Source organism: Manacus candei, unplaced genomic scaffold (assembly GCF_025592945.1).
Source record: "Manacus candei isolate 608988 ecotype Guabito, Panama unplaced genomic scaffold, ASM2559294v1 h1tg000088l, whole genome shotgun sequence".
NCBI classification, from domain to species: domain Eukaryota; kingdom Metazoa; phylum Chordata; class Aves; order Passeriformes; family Pipridae; genus Manacus; species Manacus candei.
Genome location: NW_026138136.1, coordinates 3170542 through 3182786, shown reverse-complemented (window position 1 = coordinate 3182786; position 12245 = coordinate 3170542). Strand labels below are relative to the sequence as shown.

The following is a 12245-nucleotide window of genomic DNA, read 5'->3' as shown; positions in this document are numbered from 1 at the left end:
GTAAGAATCTATTAATTTCTTGTAGAATATTTTGGTGTTTTCAGTATCACTGGACATAACAGACTATTATATATTTTATTGTAAAGAAAAACTTAGATATTAATATGTTCTAACAGACAATCATACTTAATCTTTTAGATACCAAGACTAAATTAATATACTGTCAATCATATGCTTCCTGTAATGTCCAACAGAATTGTTCAGCAATTAAATCTATGGGCTGTTTTCATTAAAAGAGGAATAATTACTGCAGGATAAAGAAAAAAGTCATATAGAAATACATAGTTTTCAGTTTTTTGTAAATGCAAAAGAACTTTATATCAATAACTAAATAAAAACCTATGGTTAGATACTGCTTTCATGGCTTGGGCTAATATATGTCTGCAATTCTGTGGAACCCAGCAGATTTCTGTCAAAGAGCACAGCTTGTCACACATCTTAGTATTAGCAGAATGACCCCCGAGATATTCTGGGTCAGTTAAGGTACATGGAAATTTGGCTAATGCATTCTACCCCTAGAAGGCTGTCAGATGTTGAACAGCTAGATTCTTAATAATAACTTGGAAAACTATATGATTTAATACTTACATATTAGCTTGAAGGAAATATATTACAGCATGCTTAAAATTACTAAATTATATATTTAAGTATAGTCTAAAACAGAATAATGCAATTTTTATATATTGCAATCAAATATGTTTTAGGATTAAATATTACTTAGCAACAAGTGATAAATGGTCAATGTATATATTGTCTGAGTATAGCTGCTATTTTTTACAGTCTCAGATGTAATCATATTTCATTAAGGGGAAAGAATTTGATCTTATTTTTCCTTAGCTCTGTTTTTTTCTTTTCTTATATCAATGTGCCTAAACAATGTATTTAACAAGCCACTTCAATGCCCTGTATTTTAATAACCATAGAACATTTTTATCAGCTTTCAAAATATTCCATGAATATTTAAATGGCAACTATGATACATTAAAGAACAAGGGTAAATAAATATACAAACTCTGGTAAAGCTTTGCTGAGATACTTTTTCAGAATTTTGATTTTAAAAGGTATTTTTTTAAAAACATGAATTTAACTGAAGAAATATTCATGCTGGGGTATCCAAAGCCAATCCTGGTCCCATTTAAATAACAGCAAAATTCATACTGATTTCAATGGAAATGGTCTTATCCATCCAGGTCCAATCCATTGTGCAGCCCTTATATCTGCATATTAGGGAAATACTATTAAATTTTATGCTTCAGAACCTGGAAGTTAGGATATTGGACATATGAGTACTGCTCCTGAGTTTGGTAGGTTAATCAATCTCATTGCCAGTGTTTTGGCACAGGCTTTTTGCAACAAGAATGCTCTATTTATCCACGTATTTTTGCTTTCACTCACCCATCAAATATACTGCATATGATTTTGTGATTGAGATCCTCACAGTGAACAGTTACTAACACTAATTTCTACTGCACTTCCATTCCTCTCATTGTCCACCTGTCACAAAAAGACAATGACTGGCTGGACCAATTTCTACCCTCATCCAAATTTCACACTTAAGTTAATTTTAGCAAAAAACAGCCGGCAAGTAGAAACGCAGTTCACAAATCATTTCTAAGCGGAAAGCAAACAGTGAAGGAAAAGTGAGACGTACTCTTGAATAGTCAAGCTCCCTGGGCGTGGAGTCGGTTAAAGCTCGTACGAGGGCATTCATCATGCTGATGGGAGGAGAAGGTGGGGAGGGCTGGGAGGGTTCTTGCTGTAAGGGGCTCTTTGGTTTGGAAGGCAGCCGACCTCTTCTCCCTTTCAGGCTGTCAGTACGGACAACTAGGGGGAGAAAACCCCAAGAGAATCAGTTGTGAAAATACCAGCAAACAATGGATCAGAATGAACACTCTGCTTTTTTTATGGTAGCCAGCACAGCAAAAATAAGGGTGTTCTCCAGTTTCAGCACATGCTCTTGATGCCTTCAATTGCAAAGGAACACAAATGACACCAAAACTGTGTCAGACCTATGACCATAAGCAGCAATGTAGCTGCTTACTGAAAGCCCAGCTGTGTTCCTGGTGTCCGTGCTTTGCTTGCAGCACGTCTGTGTGCCCGTATATGTGTGCCCATGACATTCCACTGCTGAAAGAAACCTGAATGTGAAGCATAAATTTTAGTGTTCCTACTACCAGTGTCCATTTTAAATGGCAGAGTCGTTCATTCAAAGTAATTTTAGTTTTCTTGAAGCATTTGAATATAGTCACGCTATACAGCTCATATTATCCATGTCAGTATTTGCAATGGGACTGCTCACACAATATTACTCACATACTTAAATATTTGCAGAATTTGGACTAATGAGTTGATCCTGTTTCCATTTAAATTAATTGCAAATTTACAATCAGCTTATGAGAATGAAACAAGATCCTATGTCAAAATGCACACAATCCAGTGCAGCCCCCGGTGAGATAACAGGGGGAAGCCAATAGCATTATCGAGCAGCATCCAAAGTTAATAAAGGAGACATTTTGACCAGTGTCAAATTATCCTCTTGTGACCTTGTTGTTCTTGAACTCTGGGGTCTATAGTCTAAATATGATAATAAGGGTGAAAAGCAGAAAATCAATACATTATTACATATAGGCATATTTGGGGTAAGTTATGAATCCCAGTACTGTTGAATTCATTGTAAAGACATCCATGTTGGCATGTGTGCGCACACACACACACACACAGATTCATTAAACATAATATTTCAGTTTCTGGGATGATACTAGCCATAGTCCTTACCTTCTTTAACCATGCCGACACTGAGACACTTCTGAAATCGGCAGTATTGGCATCTGTTACGACGTCTCTTGTCCACTGGACAGTTTTTATTTGCCAGACAAACATATTTTGCATTTTTCTGAACTGTTCTCTGTGAAAATGCAACACAAGTATAGTAAACTGATTGTTTCTTGAGCAACTTAGAACCTGACAAAATGTGTTTTAATTACAACATGAAAAGTGACAGTGCAATTCATATAATTAGATAAAATTAATTTCCTAACACACTAGCCTGCAGGAAAAACAATTTTATTAGTGTTAGCTGCTGACAATGAAAATCATCTAGGATTGTTCTGAAGCAAGTCTCTGGAGACAGGCAACTTTGAATGATAAAATCATATCTGAAATTACCAGGTCATCACATCTACCTTTGGGGATTAGATTATCTCCGCTTTTAATATCCCTTTGGGAACAATTTTCTACTTGGTTCATTCCCTTGATTATTGCTGACCTTATTAAAATAAAATCAAAATGATCTGCAATGTACTTCTCTTGCTATCACTATTGTTAGTCAAATACCACAATAACTGGTTTGGTTAGCCATTAAAATCATCAGGGAGAAAAATAAAAATACCAGAAACCCCTACAAAATATGTTTAGCTAAATATTCTGGGAAAGCTAGCCTGACCTGGGGGAAAAAAAACCAGACAGAATTATAGTGTAGTTATGTACATTTAATTAACTCTAAAATGATCTTGAAAAATATAGAATAAATTTAAAATATGTAAAAACCTGGTAAGCTTTGGAAGAATATAACAAATGTTGATGTAAAAATGTATTGTGTTTCCACACTTAAAATCAGATATAATAAATAACAATAATCAATAAATAACATCAAAAAAGACATTAACAAGAAAGACAACAGGAACAAATTTATCTACTCAATGTTCAATATTAAATTTTCATTCAATATTAAATTAATGCATAATACATAAATTTCATAATTTGTGTTCATTATCAAATAACAGCTTCAATGTACTAAATATAAGAGACCCAGCAAATATTGTTCATTGTGATTTGGAGCTGAAAACAGTTTAATTTTGCAGAATAAGCTCTAGATACTGTTACAAATCAAGGATATGCTATTAATTGCCACAGTGGCAGGTTTGGGCTCATAAGAGTTGCTATTTCCAGGTTATTTGTGTTCCCTCTTCTAGTTATATTTAAATAACAAATCAGTTTTATAGCAGATGTGTATGTTACCATGTTGTCAAAGGATTATTATTAAGTAACATGGCCAGCTCCACCTACAATAATAAAACAAATATTGTAAACCCTCCCCACAAATATTTTGGGACTGATTTTTTTCCCCGTTGTATCTTTTACCACAACAGGGGCATGACTGATATCTTAGCAGTAAGGAATGTACCAAATCAAACCCAAATGTATCAAATCTTAAACCTGCTGCCCAGAACCATTCTACCAAAAGTCTATCCCAAGCTCTTCACTTAAGCCATTTTTGAAAATAATGGTGGAATCTGAGCTCAGACTGCTGAATGGAAATTACAAAGCACCCAAATCTAGGAGCAAAAGGGCGTATTCAACTCCTAAAAATGTAAGCACAAAGTTTCCACTGAGAAACTGCTTTAAGTTATTTGTGTTGTTATTCAGCTGCAAAGCTGCCTTTGTTGCAGAGCAGGCACCAGGACTCTGCATGGTGCTTAGTCACTGCTCTGCAATCAGCTTTCCACTGGTGAGGGCTCACTGGGCTCCTGAACTGAAGGGTAACAACGAGGCAGCAACCAAATGCAACTAGAAGTGCATTGGGTTTGTCCCATATGTAAAACCAGTTTTTTCCTGGTGCTGACCCACCCTGCAGCCCTCCTCACCCCAACTGCCCCAGGGCAACAAACGGCACTGCTGCCATCGCCTAAAACATCCGGTGGACTCTGCGCTTTCAGGGTTTCTTTTCTCACTGAAAAACAATGTTTAATTGGACTGGGTGAGTGAGTAAAACCCACATTGAATGTACTCCAGGTAGTTTCATTACAGAATATAAGCAGTTTATAGCTCAGACAGGGGTGACCCGTGCTCTGTTGAAGAATGCTGGCAGACCAGAGATATGGTTTGCCCAGCTCACTGCCATGTCCTTTTCTCGGCTAAAACTGGCTGATCCTTTTATCCTACGGAGGGCTTGCTTTGGCCTTTTTCAAAAACTTTGGGTGGGTGACCATTCCACCCTGCTGGGGGGCCTGAGTTTTAACACACAGTGCCCCTGAACCCCCAGGTCAGGACCAGGAGCATGCAGGGGCAGGTGGGGAGGGAAGTGAGTTGGGAGGAAGTGGGAGGGGAGGGAACGGCAGAGCTCTCACCTTGAAAAAGCCCTTGCAGCCCTCACATGTCCGCACCCCGTAGTGCTGGCAGGCGGCATTATCTCCACAGACGGCGCAGGTGCCTTCCCCAGACGAAGAGCTCCTGCTGGGTGGAGACGGGAGGCCACTGCTGCCACTTCCGCTGCTCTCACCCATCAGGCTGGAGGTGGCTGCGTTGAGGCCGAGCGGTGAGAAGGCTAAGGAGGCTGGTCTTTTGGCCAGGTGGAGCCCGTAGGAATGGCCCTCCATGGGAGCCTGGCTGGCGGTGGGTCTGTCAGAGCCCAGGGGCAGGCTCAGGGAGGCAGGGTCATAGCACATGTGGGCAGCCGCGGACGGAGTGTGCGGAGGCGAGTGCTTGAAGTGGAACAGAGGGAAGCGTGGAGGCACGGTCTTCATGGGAGTGGCGTCCATCAGGTGGCCAGGAGGCAGGCAGGTCTGCGTGGGTTGCAGCGGAGGTTCGTCCCACAGGCTCTGGTGAGCGGGGAAGCCGGGTGTGGTGGGAGTGGAGGGTGGAGATTGCTTGAAGTACATGGAAGTGCTGGGCATCCCCTCATCTGTGGATGGGGGCAGTGAGGGCTGGTATGGGGACAGCCGGGTGTCTTCCATCTTTATGAGGGGCCTCTGGCCAGAGGAGGCAGATTGCATTTGGTAGAGGCAGGAAGGCTTGAGCTCATAGCTGCCAGAATAACCCTCCATAAAGGTGCTGAAGCTGGGAAGGGAGGTGGTGGCAGTGGCAGTGATTTCGGTACTGCTCAGGTCCATGGTCAGCTTGGCATAGTCAGGGTTCATGATGTCTGAGCTGTACTCCGAGCCATACGCGTAGGTCTGAGATGCATAATTTGAACCGGGTGGTGAAGGACTATACTGCGCTTGCACACAGGGCATATCTGCAAGGGCAAAGGGGGACGTTAACAACAAACCCAGTGCACCAAAGCCATAGCCTGGGCCCTCACAAACTTCTTTCCTAGAAGTTCTCCCACAATTCAGAGCTCAGTTAAGATATCCAGCTCCCGTTCTCACCTGGACAGAGGGCATTTAAATTAGCCTCGAGCCTTTGCATTTCAACAAGAAATATGTATCAGGGGTCGACTAGGTATTAGGTATTAGGGAGCCTGCTCTCATCCAGTCACAGGAGAAACTCAATTTTATACCAGAGTCAGTGAGAGAAGAATCCATCTCAAGCTGCCCTACATCTGCTGCTTAATATACATAGGTGTCAATGAGAATTAGATAAGCAGAATGAAGAGTTTATGACTCTAAATCTATCTCAGTATGTGTGCAATCATGCTGTAAAATTTTCATGAAGGGTAAATGAGATTATCAAATGCATAATATTAAAAATTATATTTATTTTAAAAGAAGAAGCATCTGTATCGCATATCAGAGGAATTACTCAAATCACAGGGTTTGCTACTCCCGACTTGCAAGGATCAATTTTGCTTATTCAACTCTGGGCCTTTGAAGAATATTTCTGATCAGTTAATAATTGAAGGTTGCTGTCTAATTAGTAGTTTTAAGGCTTATCTGTAGTAGAATGTTATCCTTAAAAAAGCGGGAGGTACACCGCAAAAATAAAAAAAATGTGGTATTTCTGTTTTTATGGGAAAGCAAGGTTGAGGCCACTAATAGAGTTGTTTTTATCCATTAGTCATAAAAGTTAATGTGGTTCACTGATAGCTGGGATGGTTGAAGCAGCACAGTGCCTGGCTATAAAGATCTGATTGTTTTTTTCTTTTACATTTCCTACTGGTCTGCTATTTCATTTGCTGGTCACAGGAAATAATGGACCCAGTTCTGCAATTCATTGAGGTTTGCCTGACTAAACACTGTGAGATTCAATATTTTCAACCCAAATTAAAAGTGTGCTGTGTATTTTGGTTCCAAAGCAGAGGAATAAAATGCGTCAATTAGTATAAATTTTCTCACAAAGAGAAAAGTAAATATGGATAAAATGTATATCAAAATTAAGTGCAGTTCATCTCTTCTTAATCATGGTAATTTATATTCCAAAAGTACTTGAGAAGTAATTCATGCTAAAAAAAAAACAACAAACCTGCCTCGAAAATAATGAGGTTTTCCTCATTATTTTAAGAACTCCTTTCACTTACAATTTTAAAATATTCATTTGAGTCTGGCATGCAGGAATCCAAATAATTTGTGTAAAATCAACTTTTAATTCTTTCCTGCCCACTTTGCAGATAAACATATTTAAACTAAGTACCAGATTTCAATTATCATGCTGTCACAAACCATTTAGATCTTTCTTCTTCTCAAGAAAACATTAAAAAATGAGAAAAAAAAATGTTGCTGTTTCCTGAATTAAGACCTTCCTGCTCATAAATCCAAAAGCTTGAAGAAAAAAGCCGGACAACCCTTTTCCAAGCCTTGCCTCCCAACGTTATTTATATATTATTCTACTGTTCTCTTTTTTTCCCTATCAATTTCTGTCCATGCCATTCCACGCACACACATTTCCTGGCAAGTCCTATCACTATCATTTGTTAGTTTAAGGACCGTCTGTTAAAACATAGCGATTAGTGCTTAATTAAATAAAAAGGGAAAGAAATTCTTTCCACACCTCTCCACTAAAAACTGACTGAGGAACACAACTGAGTGAGTAGACAGATAATGTGACAAGTGGACAAGTGGATTCATGGCTTTATGAAGGAATAAGGCTTTTTTGCTAGCTCACAAAGTGAGCAGGAGTTCAGGGAAACAGATTATTATGCCTTTTTTCCCTGTATTTTTCTGAGCATAACAGGGTTATGTCACTGAATTCTGTGCAAAGCGGAGTGAAAAAACAGAAGTCTAAAATAAGTCTGATCTGAAGACTGAAAAAATATTCCTAACCTAAAGGTCTGGTCTCTCCTGGCTCTGTGGGACTCCTCCTACCTCGCTCTTTGCCAGTGCACTTGACTAATTCTAACCCCTACTTTTCCACTTAGGGCAGCAGTATTAATTCCCCTGCAAAGCAAATAACCTGGGTTTTTTATCTTCTTTATCCAATAGTATTAAAAAAAGAGAAAAAAAGGCCCACGAGAGGTGCTCTGAACAGCAACCTGTCATCAAAGCCCAATGAAAGGGTAAAAGAATCGGGATAGGGACACTGAGAGCTATTAACATACTATTCGGCTATCTTTTCGAGAACTTGAGGTAAGGGGTGCCCAGTTTAACGCCAGGCAAGCTGGGCTCCTCAAAAGGACACTAGCAGTCCCACCCATCTTCTCCTTAAATCTTTGGCGGGGGGCTCGCAACCCCCGCGTGCCCAGGCACGGCATCGCCAAAAGCGCTGTGCCAAAAGGCAGCCTCTTCCTTCATCCTTTTGGGATTTAAACGCCCCGCGACGTCGGGGTCCTATGATGCCAGAGGGACTCGGGAAGGGTAGGGGCCGTGGCAGGAGCTCTCGCAACCCCTCCCTTCTCCCCATCCTCCCTCTCCTTCCCCGGGGCGGCAGCTTACCTGGCGGGTATCTTGCGCGCTGAATGGTGGGGCTGGAGGTGCGGACGGAGGCGGCGGCGGGCGGCGGCGGCGGCGGCGGCGGGGTGGGTGCCGGCTGGGACCTCTCTGCGGGGGCGGGCCCGGGGCCTGGCCTGGGCGGGGGGCGCTCTTCCGACCCGGGCTCTGTCCGCCGGCGGCGGGGAGACAAGGCACAGTCAGAGGGTGGCGGAGCCCAGGGGGTTAGAGGGGCGCCCCCCCACCTCCCCCCCGGCGAGGCGCTCCGGGGGGACATGGGGGGACTTCCCCCGCGCTCGCACGGCAACCCCCCACCTCGCCCCGCGGGTGGGAAGGGGGAGCTGGACGGTGAGCGCATTCCTGCCGGCTCCCGCTCCCTCATCACACAAAAGGCAGAGAGCACCGGGCTGGGACAACGGAGTCGACAGTTTGTTCTCCGAGCTAGGAGCCTGGGGAAGGCAAGAGGACAACCCGGGGCGGAGTGACTACAACAAGCGGGGCATCATCCCCGAGCGTCCACTTTCCCGCGAGAACTTTCTCTTGTTGGGGGGCAGGGACCGGGTGTGGAAGCAGGCTGGAAGTTTCTATTCAAGGTACCGGCCAGACGTGGTTACCCTGACATCCCGGCTAGCCCGCGGTGTCTCCGGGCTCCGCTCCTCCATCGCGGGCGCGGGGCTGGGAGCGCAGCCCCGCCGCCTACCCCCGACCCTCTGGATCCTGCGAGCTCGGCCGGGGCTCCGCGGCAGCACGAGAGATGCGCGGCCGCGCCGGCCCCTGCCTACGAGAGCCGCTCCCCGGAGACTCTCTCTCCTTGTCTTTCTCTTGCCTTCCCCGCGCCCCTCGCCTTTGAACCCCCGCCAGCTCCCGGGATGATAAGTGCCTGTCAGCTCATCCCTTTTTCTCCCGAGGGTTTTGTTCCCTCCCGAGCTCCTGCGAGGCGGCTTCCCGCTCGGCGCGGAGCGCCCTAGGGCTCCTCTGCCCCCCCTGAGCCGCCGGTTACCTAGAGACACTCGCTGCGCTTTTAACCACGCAGCACCCCTCCGGGCTGCCGCCGCTCGAGCCAGGAGCGCAGGGCCGTAAGGGCTGTAAATTACGAGGAAATAACTACCCTTGTCAAAGCTCTTTTCTTCCTCCATGCACTTTACATTCAGCCCCGAGTGACACCCCTCCCCACCCTGTAATACGAGGAGGAAACCGTGAAATACTCCATTGTGATTGTGACTTCTTCAGGCGAGTTTCGAAACCTTCATTTACCCGGGAGGGACTGCGGAGGGGGAAGCTCCATTCAATTAAAAAGTTTCGAGCTCGATTTCCACCGCCGGTAAGCTGGTGATTTTTTTTTTTTTTTTTGGAGGGGGGAGGGATCGCCCCGAGCCGCACGGTCACTCCAGCAAATATCCACGAGATCGGGTGAGATTCACCTCCGAAGAAACCGTCTGGTCTGGTTTAGTCCATTGTTTTTTATCGGGGCTTGACTCCAGCATACAACGGTCTCCACGGAGGAGAGAAAAATAGGACGAAGAATGTAATCGAGTGAAGCGGCTTGGATAAAAGTTAGCGATTCATTCCCAAACTTTTTTTTCCTGGAGAAAAAAATCCTATCCCAACACACCAGCCTCCCTATATAAAACAGCGTTTTCCGCCCTTTCCCTGGGAAATATCCTCGCACGGAATCCATCGTATCCAAAAATTGCGAGTTAAGTAACAGCGTTTTTAAGTAGCCGCGCTAAGGTGAGCCGCATCTCCGCCCGGGACAGAGTATCGCGATAATGCTGCCCTGATAACCGTCCCCCGACATAATATCACAACCCAGCGCCCGCGCTTTGTCGCCTCTTTCCAAGATTGAAACTTCTTTCGCAGCTATTAAGGCGAGAAGGCAAAGGCGAGAAGCGCCGCTGGGGCAGGGAGCGGGGCAGCGGCGGCGGAGCCCAGCCTCTCCGCACGGTACCGCCCGTGCTGGGGCACCGCGGCCCCTCGTTAACGCTCCTGACCTCCGAAGGGAAAAATGTACATTTCCTAGGAGCAGATGCCCGGCAGACGTGCCGAGCAAACATCCCAACTCATTTCAATAAAATATGTCACATTCCAGCAATTACCTCTTGGGCGAGCTCTTCGGGCTGCCGAGGGGGGCTGCTGACTCCCAAAGTGAGATATGCTCAACCTGCCCCGCCGTCCCCATTAGACAGTTGAACTTGTGCAAACAGAACCACCTATTTCCCAAGCGCGGCTAAAGGAAAGAGACAAATTGCTGCCATTCATCACCGGCGCCGTAAACTCCCCGCCGCCGCCGGCAGCATCATTTCCATGACAACAACTAGCAGAAATACCTTAGTATCACCGGCTCCGGCTCCCGCTCCTCTCAACCACAGCCCTCCCGTTTGCGAGGGGCAGCGGTGCCCCGGGCACGACGGGAGTTGCCGAGCCGGCAGGGAGTCTCGGAAGTCGAGCGACAAATGAGCATCCACGGGGAGGATGGGGGAGGTGGGGGGGGAAGGTGAGGGAAAAGTTTCAGCGAGAGCCCGGCACGGCAGCGCGTCGGCTTGAGCCACATCGCCCGCCGCCGGCATCTCCCCAGCATCTATCTACCCCGGCGGCACAACTTTCACGGAGTGGGGACACGCCGCGTTGTCCCTCTCCCGTAGCCGCTCCCGCTCACTCGCATACGTACTCGGTTGCTGTGGAGGTTCCGTCTTTACATCTAGTTTGTAGGTGCCCGCTTCCTTAAAGGCGCGTGTAGGCGCTGTCCAGCGGCAGGACCCGAGACACAAAATCCCTCAGACTCCCGGTAGCTGCAGGTCCGGAGGGTGCGTTATCCCGAGGCATGGAAAAGGATTGCAAAAGCCTGAGGAGCCAGGAGCCCGTCCCCGGGCGGAGGGAGGGAGTGAACAGGCGGGCGGGCGAGGGATGCCGAGCGGCCGCCGCCGCCGCCGCCGCGATGTGCCTTTGTGTGTGTGTGCGGCGGGAGCCGGGCCGGGACCTGTGCCCGTGTCCCGGTGCGAGTGCCCCGAGGTGCGCGTGTGCCTGCGCCGGAGAGAGGGGACGGAGGCGCCTCTCTGCGCTGCTCTCCCGCTCCCTCTCTCTGAACGTCATTTATGTGAGAGGAGCCCTAGCGGCCTCTCCATAGAGCGGCTGGAATGCGAAACGTCAATAGTGACGCCATGGGAGCCTGACGCTACTGACCCCCCCCCGCCCCAGTGTGTGCGCCGCGCTCCCGCCGCACCGCGCCGAGCCCTGCACAGCCGCGCACAGCCGCGCCGAGGTGCGGAGCCGCCGGCAGAGCTGCCGGCAGCGGGACGGGGTTAGCCGGCCGGCCGGCCGGCCGCCTCGGGGCCGGCAGCCTGCCACAGCCTGGCGAGTCGCTCCCAAGTCAAATATTTATTATTATTATTATTATTATTATTATTATTATTACAATAACAACGTTAATATATCTTTACTGAAGTGGCTCAAATGAGAAGAGCTTGGCTTAGTTACTTAGTTGCAGTTTCAGTATGAATTATTAAAGGTTTCTTTCACTTTTTTTCACTTTTTACCTTTTTCCGTTTGTTTTTTTTTTTTTTTCATTTTTACTTTTTTTTCCTTACTTTCTTTCCGCCTATTTTTCCCTCTTCTACCATTTTTTTTTTCTCCCCCCTTCTTTTCTTTTCTTTCGAAACTTTCCAGTGC

General features: G+C 46.2%; 1 protein-coding gene across 6 annotated transcripts in view; it reads right to left on the bottom strand.

The window, feature by feature from the left end:
• Nucleotides 1-11478, bottom strand: part of NR4A3 (nuclear receptor subfamily 4 group A member 3) — a 29496-nt gene extending 18018 nt beyond the window's left edge. The window contains exons 1-5 of one of the 6 annotated variants that reach the window (XM_051812728.1): nt 9834-11478; nt 8586-8747; nt 5127-6013; nt 2776-2905; nt 1652-1824 (exon numbers count right to left, since the gene is read on the bottom strand). In XM_051812728.1, coding sequence (XP_051668688.1) covers nt 1652-1824; nt 2776-2905; nt 5127-6013; nt 8586-8747; nt 9834-9864 — 1383 coding nt within the window. In that variant the 5' untranslated portion in view covers nt 9865-11478. Of the gene's footprint in view, nt 1-1651; nt 1825-2775; nt 2906-5126; nt 6014-8585 lie in introns of all 6 variants that reach the window. The other 5 variants (XM_051812725.1, XM_051812730.1, XM_051812726.1 and 2 more) reach the window with 5 other exon arrangements.
• Between the last annotated feature and the right edge of the window lie 767 nt (nt 11479-12245).